The sequence below is a fragment of the Neopsephotus bourkii genome, unplaced genomic scaffold (genome assembly GCF_033783945.1).
Source record: "Neopsephotus bourkii isolate Nb327-2 ecotype Australia unplaced genomic scaffold, CSIRO-AGI_Nbou_v1 NB_398, whole genome shotgun sequence".
Taxonomy (NCBI): domain Eukaryota; kingdom Metazoa; phylum Chordata; class Aves; order Psittaciformes; family Psittacidae; genus Neopsephotus; species Neopsephotus bourkii.
This window is the reverse complement of record NW_026900902.1, coordinates 1301730-1321827: the sequence shown is the minus strand read 5'-3', so window position 1 is coordinate 1321827 and position 20098 is coordinate 1301730. Positions and strand designations below refer to the sequence as shown.

At 37.4% G+C, this 20098-nt stretch overlaps 1 protein-coding gene across 1 annotated transcript in view; it reads left to right on the top strand.

The window, feature by feature from the left end:
• The window catches only part of ITGBL1 (integrin subunit beta like 1), a 132717-nt gene that overhangs the window by 62095 nt on the left and 50524 nt on the right, over positions 1–20098 (top strand). The window contains exons 5-7 of the mRNA XM_061349273.1: positions 3130–3270; positions 6019–6159; positions 9512–9658. Of these exons, the coding sequence (XP_061205257.1) occupies positions 3130–3270; positions 6019–6159; positions 9512–9658 (429 nt within the window). The remainder of the gene's footprint in view (positions 1–3129; positions 3271–6018; positions 6160–9511; positions 9659–20098) is intronic.

Genomic DNA, 20098 nt, shown 5'->3' with positions numbered 1-20098 from the left:
CCCACATGACAACCTTGTCTCTAAATGGGAGAGACATCAATTTGATAGGTGGACCACTCAGTGGATAAAGAACTGGCTGGATGGCCACATGTGGAGTTGTGGTCAATGGCTCAATGTCCAGCTGGAGACCAGAAATGAGTAGTGCCGTAGTGCCCCTCAGGGATCAGTGTTGGGACTGGTCTTGTTCCACATGTTTGTTGGTGACATGGACAGTGGAATTGACTGCACCCTCAACAAGTTTGTTGATGACACTATGCTATGTGGTTCGGTTGATATGCTGGAGGGAAGGAATGCCATCCAGAGGGACCTTGACACGCTTGTGAGGTGGGCTGATGCCAACCTCATGAAGTTTAACCATGACGAGTGCAAGGTCCTACACCTGGGTGGGAGCAATCCCAGGCACAGCTACAGGTTGGGCAGAGAAGAGATTCAGAGTAGCCCTGAGGAGAAGGACTTGGGGGTGTTGGTCGATAAGAAAATGAACATGAGCCGGCTTCTGTGTGCGCTCACAGCCCAGAAAGCCAACTGTATCCTGGGCTGCATCAAAAGGAGAGTGACCAGCAGGTCCAAGGAGGTGATCCTGCCCCTATACTCTGCTCTTGTGAGACCTCACTTGGAGTATTGTGTGCAGTTCTGGTGTCCTCAACATAAAAAGGACATGGAGCTGTTGGGACAAGTCCAGAGGAGGGCCATGAGGATGATCAGGGGACTGGAGCACCTCCCATATGAAGATCGGCTGAGAAAGTTGGGGCTGTTCAGCCTGGAGAAGAGAAGGATGCGTGGAGACCTCATAGCAGCCTTCCAGTATCTGAAGGGGGCCTACAGGGATGCTGGGGAGTGACTCTTCATTAGGGACTGTAGTGATAGGACAAGGGGTAATGGGTTCAAACTTAAACAGGGAAGTTTAGATTGGATATAAGGAGAAAATTCTTTCCTGTTAGGGTGGTGAGGCACTGGAATGGGTTGCCCAGGGAAGTTGTGAATGCTCCATCCCTGGCGGTGTTCAAGGCCAGGTTGGACAGAGCCTTGGGTGGCATGGTTTAGTGGGAGGTGTCCCTGCCCATGGCAGGGGGGTTGGAACTAGGTGAACTTTTGAGGTCCCTTCCATCCCAAACCGTTCTATGATTCTATGATCCCACATTGAACCAAGCCTTATGCAGAAAAAATGGACACCACATGAATTGAAGGTCAAAGGAATATAATTTCATCACAGAAAAAGAAGACCCCACATGCCTATCTGGTTATTTCTTCTCTCTTCCCTCCACCTGCTGCCTTTAATACCATCCCTCCTTCCACAGAATTTCCACCATAGGAATCACTTAGTTTTATTTATGAAATAAAAAGAAACAGTGCTCAAACCCGTTTCTGCTTAGGTAGCATTGGCCCCTGGGTACTCTCTCTGTCCACAGACAGGGTGAACCTAATCAGTGCAATCAGTTTCTGTTGTACGTTCCCAGTTTGTGTAGCACCCATTTAGTTGCTACATACCCTTGACTGCCCTTGAAGGTGTAGACGGGTCTTCAAAGAAAGCGAATTCAAGAGTATCAAACTAATGAAAAAACAAAAGCTTCTTTCTAAAGGCTGCAGCTGTGAGCTGTGTTTTTATCCTGGAAAAGCATACAGTGCCATGCTGAGATATGGCTGTATTTTAATCTTTCCATAAGGGGAGTGCATTTTTTAAGTAAATCAATGATTAGATAAGGCAGAGTTACAAAAATGTATCAAGTTTTTCTAGTCTCAGTCGGATTTTTATCAGTCAGTTGACTGCATCACTTTTTGTTTGAGATTACATAAACTTTGGAATCAAGTTGCAGTTTATTTTTAATAAAATATCATGATTTCTAGGAAATTAAATTCTAACATTGATATTTTTTATCCAAGGCACTTTGGTTTTCTTTCTCTAACGGAGTGATTTTGTCTTCTGTCAAGAGCAAGAGGTAGAAAATTATATCATTTAATTCATAATTATTTGAGGACTACACAAGAGTGAGTGAAGATTGAAGTAGTGAAACTTTAATCCGCAAAAACTGCCAGTGGATCAAGTTAATTTGCTCTTCAGCTTTTTTCCTTTTATTTCTCATCTCTTCTTAAAGGACATCTCTTTCATTAAAAACATTATTTTAGACTTTGTTGTTTATTTATCTAAGTATTTTTATCTTCTGTTATATTTTGACATGTGACCAAAAAATTGTAATTAAAATTCCATGACTAATTAAAAAAAAAACAAACAAAACAAACAAAAAAAAAACCCCAAAATTAAAATGTTTTCCCCAGGTCTGAATTTGACAGTTAAGGACATAAGTTGACCAGACTGTGATAGAAATGGCCAGGTCTACTAAGCTTAACATGTCTGGAGAGAAAAAAGAAGATCCTGACTTGATCTTTCTAGTAAGGAATTAATTTATTGCCTTAGGATTAGTAAGAGCTGCAGCTACTTAGTTTAAATGCTTTGTATCTTTGAAACACATGGCAGAAGTACTTTAGTGGATCAAAATATTCAGAAGCTGGTTTCATGAAGCCTCAGATGACCCCACTACCTTTTGGGGAGATGTGTGGTTTGTTAAATGAAGATCTAAAAGGTTCATTTTACTATTTCTTATTTTTCATGAACTGGTTTATCCATGCTCAAAGATCTTAACAGGTAAGAAGGGAAGCCACATACAATGTAAACAGTTTATAAATCAAAGTCCCTCTGCTGGAATTATCTGAGGAGTAGAGAACACACAATATTTTCTTAGACATGCTAAGTATGGTGGGCAAGTGTGTCCTATCTTAACATTTAAAACTGTGCTTAAATCTTAAACTATTACATTTACTATCTTTAAAATTTGCCTATAAAGTTTCAAAAATTAAGCTTACAAATATAAAAATAGTGATTATTATTATTAGTTTTTATGGATTAAATTGAATCTGTAATTAAATGGAAACTTATTCTAAAATAGATTTGGGGAAAAGCACAACTCAGATATCCTTTGTCTTGTTTTATGCAGACATATACAGTCTATAAATTATTTCTATTCTGAGTGTAGTGCTAAAAGTTTTTAAAACAAAAGATCAAAACGGTTAAATTGTTAATGCCTTTTAAAAACTTGCCTGTTTCTCACTGTATAAAATTTGTTTTGGCTTAAGGCCATGGAAAGTGTTACTGTGGAAACTGTTACTGTGAGGCTGGTTGGCATGGAGATAAATGTGAATTCCAGTGTGACATCACCCCCTGGGAGATCAAGAAAAGATGCACATCTCCAGATGGCAAAATCTGCAGCAACAGAGGTGTGTCATTCGCACGTTCCTTCTATGCATATTTATATAGCTTGTTTTTATTTTACATTATGCATTTTCTGCAGTAGGACATCATAGATGGTGTTTGCTGATAGTTTCTAATTTGCTCTCACTTATTTCAAGTCTAGATATACATTTCCAAGTGAGTGCGTAGATACCTGTTTTTAGGTATAAACTTATACAAATCTACACCCATTTTTGGATTAAGCTGACCCAAGTTGTTTTCATCTTTCACTTTTATAATAAGACTGAGCAGGATAATTTCTTAATATATGCTTTGGTGAGAGACCTACCCTGCAAAATAAAGTATTAGCAGGCTTTTGACTTAGAATGGATTGGTGCTATAAGGCCAACAGGGCTGTATGTCAATTCACTCTTAAAGAAGACCAAGAACCCACAACTGAATAAGGAAAGTGAAAACACAAAGCTTTTAGTTCCCACTGCAACCTGAAAAAAAAAACCTACAAAGTCTTTAGTAACAGTGCTATGGAGTGCACACAGGACTGAAAAGGTAGACTTCACACAATATTTCTAATTGCATGGGGTTTTATTTGCACAAAGTTCTGTGCAAATCTTCTTAATTTTGACATTTTGGAAAAGAAAAAAAAAAAAGCACAAAATAATGTTGCTTTTTACTAGCTGCTATGTTTTGTTTCACTGAATAAAGAGTTAAAAACCCCATGTTATTTTTTGCGTGATAGTCCAGAATAGTTGGAGTAGTAGTTAAGCACAAGCCACATGGAAACCTTTTTTAAAAGCAGCTCTACTGACAAAACCTGCGATAGTGTAACATCTAATTATCCTGAGAGCATTTAGAAAACTCTCTTGTCTTAATTATGAGGAAATTGAAAGACTGGCTTAAACAGATTATGTAGGCTCATTTGGTCTTGGAACATCAGCAGCAAAAAAATCTCTGTAGTTCTGGAAATAATAAATAAAATGGCTTCAGATCCGATGTTTTGTTTGTACAAAGAAAGTAATTACTTGACTAAGAATTTCTTGTCAAAGCAATTTTTTTGTTTAAATTTCAAATTTTAGTATGCAAGTGTTTCTTTAAATTTACATTGTAAGTGGGGCAAATGAGGATTAATAGTATAGCTGATATTCTGAATAGCTCTCCTATACAAAGACACATTTGTGGAATGCTTCCATATTTTTAGCCATTCATGTATTTGTTTTTTTATCCATATAAAAATTCTGTAAACTTTTGACTGCACAAAGTTGCTTTCCAACACTATTTCTACTCTCTATAGTCCTATTAACCCAGTTCTCTGTATTTATATATCTTGTGGTATAGCTGAAGTTCACCTTGTCAGTCTTGGGCCTTCTAAAAAATTAAATAGCAAGGCTAACCTTGCTGTCTAGCCTCCTTCAGTGGATAAATTGTCTATATCTTTCCACCAACGTAGTCAACCAGCTGAAACCAGATGTGAACCTATAGATTTTTTAAACATTGGTGAGACAGTGTTTTTCCTTCCAATATCCGGGACAGCTGATCCAAATTCACTTTGAAGTTGCTTCTGGCAAGACAAATCACTCCAGATGCATTTCCTCATTTTCTGGGCTTTTTATTTTTTTTTTTTTTTTTTGCTGTTATTGTGTTGGGTTTTTTTCTTCTCCTTTAGTAATGGCACTGAATTGTAAAAGTATCAAAAATCAGGTGCACATTTCTTGAGGGCTGTCTTGGTGGCTTTAGCACTAAACAGGGCAGCAAGTCTTTTGCATGATGTAACCATCATGCATCCACAGTTGTGTAGACATTCTGTCTTCAGAGAATGTGCCCATGTCTACATGTACTCTTTAGTCATGCTGTCCTGATATCCTCAAATGCATAATGCTGTTCAGAGTGATCTCAAGAGGAAGACAAAGGCTTTGGTGGAGTAATAGGAGGTGAACCTACTCTCAAGGTGATTAATTGCCTGCATCTGTAAGGTTTGGGTGCTTCTTTATGCCTGTTGGCACCTCAGAAAAAGTAGTGAGTGTATCGCCCTGAAGCATATTTGGATTTCTGAATAAGGAAACTGTCTTTTTATTCTGACTTTTCCTCAATAAGTAGGATGTGTGTTCTCTGTATATCAGTAAGGTTGTGCCAAATTAGTATCTTTGTCATATTTCACATTTCCCTTCTTATTGTGAACAACAGCCCTGAATATTGACTTTGGAAAAGTGGAAAAGTATCATTTTTATGTAGGTCTCTACTGATGATCTTCTTAGGTAGGGAATGACCTCCTAGACATTTTCAGCTGGGTTAATGTGCATTCTCTTCTAGTTTAAATGTTTATGCTTTAACAATCATTAATTATCCCCTGTGCCCAAGCCCAAGTTATTTAAACAACATTGATTTTTATTCTCATTAGTGTCAAGGCAAATTACGGTTGATGTCAAAGACAATTGTTCTGTGGTCTATATTTTTCTGTTGATTCCTAGCAAGGCTCAACAGCAAAAAGAAACTTGAACAGGAAGCCAACTTGTTTGTAGAAAATATTACTACTAAATAATCATAGAAGGTTTTAAGTCATAGAAGATGAACATACTTTCATGATTACCACTTGCAGCTTTGAAACTGCATTCCTGTGAGAGCAGAAAATTCACAAGTGTAAATTCCTGTAATCAAGCTACTATTACTCTAAATTGCTCAGTTAATCTGCTCTGGCTCTCTCTTTTTTTTTTTTTTTTTAACTTTTTTCAAACCTTTTTCTTTTTCTTTTCCCTCTTTTTCCTTTTTTTTTTTTTTCTTAGGCACATGTGTATGTGGGGAATGTACATGCCACGATGTGGACCCAACAGGTGACTGGGGAGATATTCATGGAGATACTTGTGAGTGTGATGAAAGAAACTGCAAAGAAGTGTATGATAGATATTCTGATGACTTCTGTTCAGGTAAGGAATATAGAAGGAACTTATTTATAGTTTTATGACAGAACCACTCAATTGGTCTGATCTTGCTCTTCCTTAGTCTTCCAATTCTCATTTTCCTAGCTTAAAATATACCAAGCTTTAGCTGTCTTTTTTTTTTTTTTTCATTTGCTTATTTTGGGTTTTTTTTTTGGAGAGGTGTAGTGGATTTTTTAGATTAAATAATTAATTCTAAAGCTTTCTTAACACTTTTTTTTTCTATGCCTTTTAACAAAATTGTGTAAATATTAATCACTCTTAGGTGCCCATCTCCCTTCTAACACTCTTCAGTGTAACCTGACATAAATTGGAGAATGGTTGAAACTGTCAAATACATGCATCTGCTTCCTTGGGAAAATTTAAATTTGAAAAGTTGTTAGATCAAATTTTATTTGTTATTACATGTTATATGGCTGGGAGAGGACAAATGAGGGGAAAAAATCTGAGGAAAAGTGAATTGATGAGTTAATGAAAAACTGTATCCTGAGAATGCCAATTGTCCTGAGAACAAATAGAACATCAATATGTGGAAAATAAGAATGTCTGGTCCAGCTGCACATCACTGGCTGTACATCTTGGACACATTCACCTTCCTTTTTTCTTGTACTTGTACTTCATAGCATTATATTCAAATTAGCTAATGTCCATCCAGCCATCCAAGGTTTGCAGTGTATTTAAATTGATGATCCATCTATTATCTAACAAAAGATGAGATTCTGTGTGAGATCTTGCATACAATTTTGTATAGTTACTGATAAAGTTGCTAATATTGGGCAGGAGAGAAGGACTTTGATCAATGCACAGCATTCAATTTGTACACGCAAGAACCTTTTGAAAACAAACGAGGGTGGTTTCAAAGGGACTTGACAGATTACAGGTTGCCAGCTCTAATGCATCCAGTACAGATTTGATCTGGCCTAATTAATAATAGGAAGATTGCAGTCACATTAGGGAAAGTAATGATGTGGTATATTCTCCTCCTGTTACTAGAATGAGAGACTCCTCATAGAACTATTGTAAGAGTTATCCATAATAGGGAAAGAAGGCTGAAACAAACATGATACATAAAATTCTGAGCCTCTTGTTTGCCTGTTTTGTTCTTTGTTGTTTTTTTTTAGTAAATATTGATGAATCACTAGCTAATGAGAGAGGGGAAAAAAAAAAACAGCATTGCTAAAAACCATCAGCAAATTCTTTTTTTTTTGTTACTGTTTCAGCCACCTACAAATGTTAGATAGGTTTATTTAATTAATAAGCTGGAAGGAGGTGGAACTGCAGACATGAGAGCAGCAGGAAGATTGACTTTGGGATGTTGTCAGTTTTGTAATGTGTTACTGTGGTGCTGAGTATGTTTTTAGCACTCAGGGACTGATCAAAATGTCAGCATCAGTTACAGAATACAAAGCTAAAAAACAGTGCAGTAAATATGCTCTGTAGTTAAGGGTGAACTCAAGAGTTTCAAACCTAATTAGATTAAGGCAAACCTGTAGCATCTTGAACTCTCTCTTACCCAGACATTACTGCCATTGCTGGTGCTGCTGTCTAGGGTGGTAACTGTTGTAAGAAAGCAAAGTATAAGAAAGTATGGACAGTTACAAAGTAATCGGGGAAAGATATTGTCATTTCACATTGGATTAAGGATTGGTACAGCACTCTTTATTACACAGCCATAACTGTATATGGGCAAACCTTATGAGAGATACAAAAGAAGGCACTCATATGGCTTGCTTTAAGTAACTAAAACTCATGAAGTACAGCTTATTCTACCTAATCAGAAAAAAAAAATAATTTCTTATTCTTATCACTTCCATTTCCATTATATTTCAAAAAAGCCTAATTTAAGCTTAAATGTCCAACCAAGAATGCATTCCTGAAATAAAGCATGCAGAAATCCATATTCATATGTAGTGTGAAGTGTCTGTTCACAAAACCAATAGATAATAATACATCAAATAGAGGTGATATAAAACTTTTTCTGTCTTGTGTCTAGCTAATACATAAAAATAGAAAACACATTGCCCTGATTAGCATATTGAAATGATAGGAAAACATGTTTACATGTAAAGACCTTACTGTAACTGAATAAAATACTATGTTTATTTCATGAACTACAAATGACAGGAATTGACAGCCCTGATGTGAGGATTTAACATCAAGCAACAGCAGCTCCCTCCAGAAGCTTCATATGGCTTGGGGTGACTGTCGATTTACAGTACCTCATATTAGTAATTGGATGCCTTCTTTTAATACCTGAAGTGCAGTTCAGTATGTTACTGCATTATTTTCTTTAAGAGGTGTTTGCAACATTAAAGTGATTCTCTTCCTTTAAAGGGAGAATATCTTTCATGACTTGCCATAGGAAGAAGACAGGCTTCCTTAAAAAAATTCCTGCATTCATACATCTCATTAGCTTCTTTGCTGTGGCTTTAGCAAAGAAAATATTATATGAAAGAACATCATCCTCTCATAAGTATGTTTACCTGTAAGCAGCTACACATGGAAGCAAAAGAGCCTTAAGGCTCATGATGAAGGGAAATGGGCTTGCTTTTATTGATCTGGATATGTTAGCATTCATATGGGGCAAATAGCTTGTTTGAATGGCTTTCCAGGTTAAGTTCTCAGATGGGGTTCACACCTAACTCTTGGCTGTTACTTTTTTTTTTTTTTTAAAGAAACTTTCCAGAAAAGCTTCCATGGAGTTCAGTTGCTTTTCCTTACCTCAACTTGCAGAATGAAAGTTGCATTGATATTGCTATGTTCAGACATGGTCAGGGGGATTCAAGTTAGCTAAAGAGATACCAAAACCACTGCCCTACTGAAATCAGAACTGATTATGTTCAGTATTTTATTATTTGCACATCACTATTTAGTAGAAGGCATTGGTTTCAGACTTGGAACTCGTGCAACTTTGTTTGTCTGTAGTGGATTACATTGATTACAAATAAGTTAAAGATTATATTGATTTATTACTTACAGAGTATACTGCAACTGTAGTAGAAAAAAATTATAAATGTTAATGAAATACTGCTTTATGCTGGCCTAAGTTTTCCAGACAATGGTGAATGTGTATCTTTAACTTTTCCACCTTTTCACAAGGAGTGTGTGCAAAAGGCAAAGAAGCCCTTAACACACAAGTACAAAAAAATAAAAAATAAAATGGATCAAATGGAATGGTAGACCAGTGATATTTTCAGAGAAAAGTAGGTATACTCATTTGGTTGTTTCTTTGCCAGTCTGATTATTTAATGATATCGCGGCTTTGACAAAGTTCATCTGATCATGAGGTTTTAATACTTATTAGTATGGAGTCTAATCTTTAACCGTATTCACTGTAAAGGTCATGGACAGTGTAATTGTGGAAGGTGTGACTGTAAAGAAGGATGGACTGGGAAGAAGTGTGAACATCCACGTTCTTGTCCATTGTCACCTGAGGAGAGTGCTAAAAAATGCCAAGGAAATTCTAATCTACCTTGCTCTGGAAGAGGTAAGCACATTTCTGGAAGAATTTTCAGGCCCTTGAATTGTACTTCCATTAAAAGAATTTTTACAGATGTCCAGCATTACTAGTACTGAAAAATGTGAACTTTCTTGGCTTACTGTGCATGAATCACACCTGTGTAAGTTATGAGAAGGGAGGAAGAATACAAAGGTCACCTATTTTTCCTGTCATCCACTGCTTTGTATTTTGTTTTACATATCTCAGCATTTGGCTTGGAGATTTACAAGGATGCTTTGAAGTTTACTGCAGTTAAGTCTTTACTACATTAAAAATATGAACCCATTCTATGCATTCTTTGACAAAGCCAGCATGAGATTTTCAGCCTGTGTAAAATATTGTGGCACCAGTGTGGGAGAGCTGTTTGGATTTACACTGCCTAAGAACGTGCCCCACTGAGTGAGGACTGACTTCTAAAATGCAGTAGTTCTTCAGTGCAGTACGCTAGTTAGCCACCGGCTTTTCATTTGAAAACATTTCTTTGTGACACTGTGCAGCCTTTTCAAAAGCTTTAAGTACAAAAATATACATAGAGTTAAAATACACATTGCAAGCGAAATGAAACTTTTCTCAGAAGGAAAAGAACCTGCTAATTTTAATCTGTCACTGTGTGAAATGTGGTTTTCTGCAGAAAAGAGAGAGAAAAGTAAATAAGAGACAGACTTTTGCTAGAACTGGTAATTGAAGTTCTGAATTCTGTCCACTTAGGTATTTGCTGGGAAAGGACTAAAGTTATTCTTGAATTATTGCATCTGACCTGAAATGTAATTTCATTTGCAATTTCTTCTTTCGACAATACTTTCTAATGTAGTCAAAAACTGTAGGCTGTCCACTCAAGTCAGTACTCGATAAGTGCATTTTTCTCCCCATGTAAATGGGTAGCAGCTCATAAGTTAGTAGCGCAGCATTATCTGCATATTAAAAGAATTATGTATTAACAGACTGTTGATGGCTCTTTTCTTCATCAAGCTACAGTTTTCCAGCTAATTACATCTCTCTTGCTAAAAATTCTCAAATTTTTGTCAACAAGTTAGGTGAAGCATGGGCATTTGTAGAGAATTAACTGCATTTTATTGTTCGCGATTGCAAGGATTAAAACTAAAAGTGTTGACATTTGATTGATTTATTTATATTTTTTTAAATGCTGGCTCAGTCTTTTCCTGTTCTTATTGGATGCTGAATGTCTCTTCTCTCATCTGCTTCACTAGGAGTTGTGTATGTTGAACATTTTCAGTCAATTCTATGATTTAATCGCATTGTGCACTATGAGAGTCAAATAGCAGAGAAAATAATTATATACATAACAACAAGTTTAATATGAATTAAAATACAGTCTTAAATTATGGAAAATAATGCTGTATTTATATTTTAAATTTTGAAAAATTTATTAATATAGTGTGAAATATTTTTCCTGAAAAAAAACAAACCCCAAAAAACCCAAACCACCCCAAACCCAAAAAACCCTACCTGAGTATTAATGCTGGCAGTGCTCTCTGGTTGATATATTAGCAGTGAAATAAGTCCCTTTCAGGTGAATTAATTTGACTGAATGATCTGTTGATCAACATTTTAAAATAAAGCACAAGCAATATCTATTGGAATAAAAGAAATATTTGATAGTGGCTTTCACTAAACTTCCTTTGTCTTCCAAACAAGAAATCACGAAGTTGTATAAGGAATGCAAATGGCATTCCAAATCTATGGATGTGAATCTAGGAAACGGTATGGTAGACTGATGCTGTAATAAAGGATCAATAGATTCTGCAATCCATGATACAAACAAAATAAATCAAAACCCCCCCAGAAAACCCAAACACAAAAAACCTCCCCCCCCCCCAAAAAAAAACCAATGCCAACCCCCCCAGAAAACCCCAAACCAACCAACCAACCAAATAATCCAATCAAATGAAACCTGTTTTAAGTCTTCTGGAGAGGGAAAGGCCACAGACTTGTAAAAGCAGCATAACTGAAATCCATAGGGAGGATACTGTGACAAGAAAGGGAAAGTTCCAAAGGAAATCAAAGTGGAACTATTCCCATTTGAACATTAGTGTTTTGGTAACCTCCTTGTAACATTTTCCTCCTAGTCCTATCAATAGGTACTCTCTAAAAATTACTTTCCCTACAAAAGCATGTTAAGGATGGAGAGAGATTCTAGCCAGCTTCATTCATATAAAGTGAATAATCCCTTTTACCCTTTTATTCCTGAGAGTGGTGTTTGTTTTTTTTAGCTGCTGCATGACTTTTCATTTTAGATGTAATACTTTTACAGTGAAAGTCTGTCCTTTTAAGAACACTGTACAAAAAGGCCACTGCCAGAGAGAGAGGAAAAGACACACCAAAAAATCCTCATAGAAAGAAATAAAGAGATAACATATTGTTGTAAGGGACAAGAAAAACCCCTTTTCACTTTAAAATGTCCATCACACACTTGAGTTTCCCCTTAGGGCAATAAACAGATTTCAAAATAGTTATAATAAAAAAGCCTTCAGGAAGAGAATTGAAAATAAAAAGAATAGGTTTTGATAACAGATGAGAGTGTTTTGTCTAAATAATCTTGTTCTCATCACTTACCTTTACTGAACGCAGACATCCTATGGCAGTGATCTAAAGACAGATAAATGATAAATATTATTGGTGGTGTCTTTTACCATTTTAATTTCTTTTCTATGATTGCTTTTATTTATTCGTTGTATGGTGAGAATGAAACTGTTTCTTTATCTTTGAAATGGCAGAAGGGCAGTTGGTGGCATGTGCCAGATCATGAGAACTAGTTCTGTGCTATTATCACTGGAGCCTTATTTACAATAGTTTTATGTCCCCACATTTCTGGTTCTTTCGTTCTAAGCGCAGTTATTAATGAAGGATTTTGGGGTCCCCCTCTATCACATTTCCAAACCTAATCAACCAAAAACTGTTCCTATCAGGTACCTATAGAAAAGCATTGTCTCCAAAGTCTGTGCTTGTTGACATAGTAAAGGAAGATGATAGTAGAAGTTGCCGCTTGAATAATTCACTATACTTTATATATGACAGGATGGGGTCAGAACAGAAAAGTGTAAACAATCCTAAAGTAAAATCTAGGTTACTATCCCTGCTACCAGCTCTTTATTACAGCCTCTAATTATGCAAATTGCACTGTTTAATTGAAGTGTAAATTACTCTAATGTACATAATCTCTGAATTTGGCTTGCTGTTTTCATTCATTTTGCATGACCCTTGCATTCTGAAGGAGGTCTTAATTAGTGTTATAGGAGACAGCCTGGCAGCAAGTAATGTTATTAGCTGGTGTAACAAGAACAGAACATAAATGCGAGTCATGCGTCACATCTCTAGATTTCACCTCATCAACTTTGAGACTGAGCTCTGTTATGCATCTGTGTGCTTCAGAGAGGCACCCTAACTGTACTAGCACTTTAATGCCAAATGAGCTGGCATAACAATATTTGTTATACAATTTGATATACCCTTATATGCTGGACTGGCACTCTGAACTCTAGTTGTAGTCTGTTGAAGGCAAAAGGAAAAATATAGATAAATAGTTGTATCACACTCCTGCTAGATTTGTCTATCAGGACTTTAAATCACTGATTTTAAGGTGCTGATCTGATTCAAGCTCTGCATGAGCTTCCCTCTCTCTGCTAATTGAAGCAGGATCCTCTAGAAGCTGCCTTTTAGAATCATAGAATCACAGAATTATAGAATAGTTAGGGTTGGAAAGGACCTTAAGATTAAGATCACCTAGTTCCAACCCCTGTGCCATGGGCAGGGACACCTCACACTAAACCATGCCACCCAAGGCTTTATCCAAACTGGCCTTGAACACCGCCAGGGATGAAGCACTCACATCTTCTCTGGGCAACCCGTTCCAGTGCCTCACCACCCTAACAGGAAAGAATTTCCTCCTTATATCTAATCTAAACTTCCCCTGTTTAAGTTTTAACCCATTACCCCTTGTCCTATCACTACAGTCCCTAATGAAGAGTCCCTCCCCAGCACCCCTATATGCCCCCTTCAGATACTGGAAGGCTGCTATGAGGTCTCCACACAGCCTTCTCTTCTCCAGGCTGAACAGCCCCAACTTTCTCAGCCTGTCTTCACACAGGAGGTGCTCCAGTCCCCTGATCACCCTCGTGGCCCTCCTCTGGACTTGTGCCAACAGCTCCATATCCTTTTTACATTGAGGACACCAGAACTGCACACAGTACTCCAAGTGAGGTCTCACAAGAGCAGAGCTGAGAGGCAGGATCACCTCCTTGGACCTGCTGGTCACGCTCCTTTTGATGCAGCTCAGGATACAGTTGGCTTTCTGGGCTGCAAGTGCACACTGAAGCTCATGTTCATTTTCTCATCAACTAACACCCCCAAGTCCTTCTCCGGACGGCTGCTCTGAATCTCTTCTCTACCCAACCTGTAGCTGTGCCTGGAATTGCCCCAACCCAGGTTTAGGACCTTGCACTTGGCTTGGTTGAACTTCATAAAGTTGGCATTATCATCGGCTTGGTGTCATCGGCAAACTTGCTGAGGGCGCACTCAATCCCACTGTCCATGTCAGCAACAAAGATGTTGAACAAGACTGGTCCCAACACCGATCCCTGAGGCACACCAGTTGTTACTGTTTTCCAACTGGACATTGAGCTACTGACCATAACCCTTTGCATGTGAACATCCAGCTGTTTCTTTATCCACCAAGGCCAGTTCTTCATCCACTGATATTAGGAAAGGCAGTTTGGAACTGTTGAGAATAGGTCACCTTTTTCCATTTCTGATTTTTTAAAATGCATATTGATATTATAATCATCATGATCATTAATAATCAGTAAATGTTCAGGAGCTCAATGGTTCAGTATTTTTGTGTAGAGAAATTTATTTATCAATGACCAACCTACAGCACTCCTCACTGTTTTTCTTTGACGGCTGTCCTGGGTTCAGCAGTAGCAGTCATTTTTCTCCTTCTTGGTAGCTAGTGCAGTGCTGTTTTGACTTTCGGGCTGGGAGCAGAGCTGATAAAAATGTTTTGGTTTGGCCAAGGACATTGTGAGCCTCATGCTCTGCCAGGGAGGAGGTGAAGCTGGGAGGAAGCAGAGACAGGACACCTGACACAAACTGACCAAAGAGGTATTCCATACCACAGCACGTCATGCCCAGGATGTAACTGGGAGCTACCTGGAAGGGCTAGGGGACTGCAGGGTTGGAGGAGGTATTGGTCGGTGCTTGGTCAGGCTGGGGGGGGAGAGTTATCGGTCACCTGGTAATGAGGTGTTGTATTCTCTTCCCTTGTTATTTCCTTTATCATTACTATTACTGGTGGTAGCAGTAGTGATTTGTGTTATACCTTAGTTACTAAACTGTTGTTATCTCAACCTGAGGGAGTTGCATTCTTTTCGATTCTCCTCTCGGTCCCTCCAGGAGTAGGGGAGGGCAAGAATGGGGGGGGGACTGAACAAGCTGTCTGGCTGGGTTTAAACCATGACACCTGTTTCCGTAGTCTTTTTGAGGAGACAGCAAGTAGGGACAGAGGAAGCAAGGAAGGACTGTAAATAAAGGGAATATTCCATTTCTGTCTTGAACCCATATTTGCAATGCTTATAACTCAGTAATAAATAAATGGTTCAGGAAGTACTTTGTTTCTGCACAAGTGCTTTTTTAATCTGTTGGTAGAAGCAAGGTGTGTTAGAAGTTGGCTGTTTCTGAGATGCAGGTGATACTGTAAGAGTGAAGTAGTTCACAGAAATTTCTATAATGGAATTTGTTAATGTTCTGAAGTTTCCCACTTTTTTCACAGTGGGACCACCTGAGCAAGAAAGGATGTAAATGAAGCCTTCTTTAGATAGCTGAAGAAAGCCTCAAGATTAGAGGCCTTGTTTGCTAATTACAGACAATTTGAGTCACCTGGAGATCTGCTGGAAGATCAGGATAGCTCAATGCAAGTGATGTAGGTCTGTGCCTTACCTCAAGTCTTGATCCTCCAGGCAGAATTTGAGGAACCTTAACATATGTAAGTCCACGAAACCTGAGGAAATACATCCCAGGGCCCTGAAGGAACTGATAAATGTAGTTACCAAGCCATTCTGGTGAAAAGAGATAAAATGAAGTAAGGAATTTTTTGTACTCAGTAGCCAAATCTGCCCTAGGCTACTAGCCAGCCAGCTTGTGTGGTTCTGTTTCTAATAAGCCGTATGCCTATTGGAGTGTATTTGGAAGCATGGGTTTAAGTAGGGTTAATCTGATGGATAAGACTGAGTAGGGTACTGGTATGTAAAAAATAGGATTTACTAATTTCACAGCTCAGGGAGGAACCTGTTTTTCTGATGAATGTAAGCATTAACCACATGAAAGATCCCTCTTACTCTCTCAGTTGGTGCTTCTGAAATGCTACCATCTCTGAACAGCTCACATATTTCCTTTTGTATGCGATGTGGTTTTCTTTATTCTTGTTCCCTTAATTGTAATTCTTCTTCTAGCAAACAAAGACCTCTTTCATCTGTGAAAGGTATCTGTGAAAGAACTTGAAGGCCAGGACTGCCTTTTCTCTGGCAGCTCTTCTTCTGTACATAGTCTGCTTTGTATCCCAGTCTTGCTTAATTGTTCTGAGCCTTTATCTTCCCATTTTCAATTGGTGGGATTCTCTCTCGCTGTTTTCTAAATGTCAGTATTCAGTGATAGTTAGTGTGTCTATTGACACAGTCGGTCTTTTTTCTCAAGCACCCTTGTTTTTTCAAATTGTTTGAGTTGGCTTCCTGTTTAGCAGAGCAGGGAACATAATGTAGAAGGCAAACTGAAAGATATATTCTTAAGGTATGTACCTTATGTCTGTATAATGTAAAAGTCTCAGCACTGAAATTGTTAACCAGGAAAAGAGTACATGAGAAATAAGTTTTGCTGTAGTGTTGTGTGTGAATTTGGTTTAAACTTCCAATATCTGTTCTCTTTATGTTCCGGTGAGATGTATATCTGTAGATGGTGCATATATATTAGAATTCACCATATGTTAATAAGATGAAACAGTTCACAGTCTTAAGTGATCAGCTTATGCTGTTTACAACTGAAAGAACATGGTTAGTATTCAAAAAGTTCAAGCAAATCTTTGTGTAAGTGGATACTTTCAAGTGCTATGCTTTGCAGCAGGCTGGCAATTTTGGAACATTACTCTGCAGTGTATTGCTGTAATTATCATAATTGCCATTACCTAATCAAAGAATGGACTGACACTCATTTGTGCTCGACTTCCTCTGAATCTTTTGTTTAGTCTGTCTCTTTCCTTTGATCAGATAGTGAGCTGCATATACACCCTCCACACATCAACACTTTTGATAGATGGTGTATGCTTGTAGAGTCTAGAAAGGGAATATATTATCATCAATGTTAGATGAAGAAACTACATACACTTAAGCACTAAAGCCTCATAGTCAGAGATTTAAGGTAAAATTTTATTAGTTTCTGCTGAAGGATTCCTAACATTAATATTAAATACACTTGCTGTTTTGATATACCAAAAAAAACATAAAGAGGTAGAACATAAGCTATTTGTTCAAGTCAGAGAAGATATAACAAGTTAAAATTAATAATAATTTAAAAAGTAGATTAGATTTTTGCCTCTCCAAGTTGTCTTTGCATTTTGGTTCACTTCAAAAATGATGTCTGACCTGAAGTAAGGACTTATCAATATATTAAGTACTTGCAGAGATATGGGAATGATTCACACTGCTGAAAATATATTAATTGAAATGTGCAAGGGTAGTTGTATGAAGGAATGTTTATGCAATGCATACAGCACAAGAGATAGATACAGGTTCATTTTACATTTGTGGATAGATAGAAGCTATTCAAAATGAACGTACCTTTGAGCACCTTCTCTCATAACTTTTATATGTCAAGTATTAGTAGTTTCATCACAGTAAGAGGAGACATGCCAAAAGAATCTCTGCTGGAAAAAAAGAAGCAATTGAGGTGTGTGTGTATGTTTACGTGTGAGAGCCGATTAGATTTCATAGTTTGTTGACTAGAACAAATACCTGATATAAAGTCATGAATTTGTACTTTGCAGCAAAAAGTGAGATGGAGGCCTATATTGTCCAAAATTTCTGTTCATCCTCATAAACATATGTAATAAATGACAGTGTAATAAGTGTATATATATTTGTATGTTGGAACATTATTGCACGAGTCATTTTGAAATGCAGAAATGACTGGTGTGTGCACAAGAGAGCATTTTTGTTTACCTGGACAGCTGCTTACAGGGGGAGAAACCAAAGTCAAGTTGTTAAATATACGCTAGCTGTTGTAAACACAGTAGAATATTCTGAGTGAGTTTCATCTCTTCGATTTATCTAAACAGCAAAATAATAATAAAAAAAGATAGTTCTGCATGTCTTTTCAGTGGAATGAATGCCCCTCTAAACTGAAGGCAATTTGACCATTTCTTCTATATTTCTGTGTTAACTGTAAAGTGAATTTTTATCATTCATACTTTTCCCTACTGTCTTCGAGAGAACGACCATCAGGCTAACCTGTGTTTGCCAGCATTTGGGTTCCATGAATTCCACCAGTTTATGAAATTAATTACCCCATCTGTAATGTTTTACTAGGGTACAAATAAAATGCATAGAAGCCTGTATGAGCTGGAGTAAAGAACCTCTGCTGTTAATAAGTAGATATGAGTACTTTTTCTGAATATCTTGGTGTTTTGAGCTGCCTTAGAAGTGACACCTAGACTAGTAAATTAAATAGTGCTATGGATTATTCCCAGGCACTGCAGTTTGCTAGCTTGTGATGTCACATTGTTAGAACAGCCACTGGCCCACTTTTGCCCTGTGCCAGCTAGTATCTTTTCCAAACAATTCCTGCCTATTGTTTAGGAATTAGCATGGGTTAGTGACTGGTCCCTGTAGGCAGTCTGATTGAAGCCATCTTCATGAAAGACAGCTTGGTAGTACAGGTGCCAGTTCAGTGCCAACTGGCCTCAATGCCAGGGAACAATCCTAATCGCATTTAATTGACTAGTTAAAGAGACATCTATCAAATACTGTACTGTTGTTATAGTAACAAAGATTGACCTTTCTGCACTTTGGTTGGTATGCTATATATGTAGTCCACAGGAAAAGATGAAAGAGGTAAGTTTTCAGCACACTTTGCCAAGGGCCCGTTGTCTGCTCTGATGCTGTTACCTGCTTTGTGCCTTCTCGAAGACAGCAGCTTGTGTTTTCCTTCTTGAAGACAGCAGCTTTTTGGAAAGGATGCCTTGACTTCATAGCATCGGTTTAGAAATCTGACTTTCCAAGCTACAAAAATGATGCCTTACATTTTTTTTATTATTATTATTTTTAACTGAATTTAGACCTGACCAGATTCTAGCCTAATCAATGCTTACTTGCTTATCTGTCTCAGCATTTCCTGTTTGAGGAGTTCATTCTTTTTCTCTTCAAGTATGTTGCCATGTCATGCTTATGGTGCAGAATGAGTTATTCCATTCCCACATACCTGAGTATTAGTACAGTGTATTTGAAGCATATAGGTATGAAGATAAAAAACTTTAAATCCTGTAATGGTAAAGCTATTAAAAAGCTAAGCAAATGTTATTTTTCTGATAAGCAAATATAAGCTTGCATGTTTATATCAACAGTTTTGTTCTGCTTTAGTTAAATTCTAAAGTGCTGTTTGCCTACTGGATGAAATGCTAATATATTAGAGATGCAGTATTTACAAGAGTCAGAACACTATCAAAGTAATTTATTAAGTAATTCAGTGAATCTCATTTCCGAAGTATGCAGGCTTTTCTATCAGGAACAAAGGTCTGTATTCATTTTCCAAAGTAACTTTAAGAAGTCAATGCATTCAGCAAAAGCAGAATTTAAATCATCTCAATCTTGATATTTAAACTGAATTCTTACTATACTACTTTCTCAGGTTGCTTATTTGGTGTGAAGGTGCACAGTGATCAATTATATGATTTATAAGGAAAAGCCAGTATCTTGCAAAAACATATGACATTTGAATATTTTTCTCCCAAGAAAACTAAAAAGGAAATGTTATGGGTTGCTTTTAAGAATGTCTTTAAAAAGATATTCTATAGAAAATTAGTTCTTTAGTGTTTAAAAAGTCTGTCAAACACTTACTGATAAAGCTCAGCATTATTTTTTATGCGGACAGTGCTTTTAAAGTATTTTGTTTCCTGTGTCTGTATAAACAGTTGCATCATTGCTTTGCATAGGAAACTGAAATGAGAGTATAAGCTTCATGAGAGAGAGAGTAAGAGAGCTGTGGAATTGTTTCTCTGCTTTTAAGTGGTTCCAGAGAGACTCGTGCACTAAGAACAGAGTACAAACTGGACTAAATATTTTAACTGGAAGCAAGGAACCTAGGGAGAAGTGAGACTGTGGGGAAATATATACACTTCTGATCTCTCCCTGAGAATTTTTGCAGTTACCA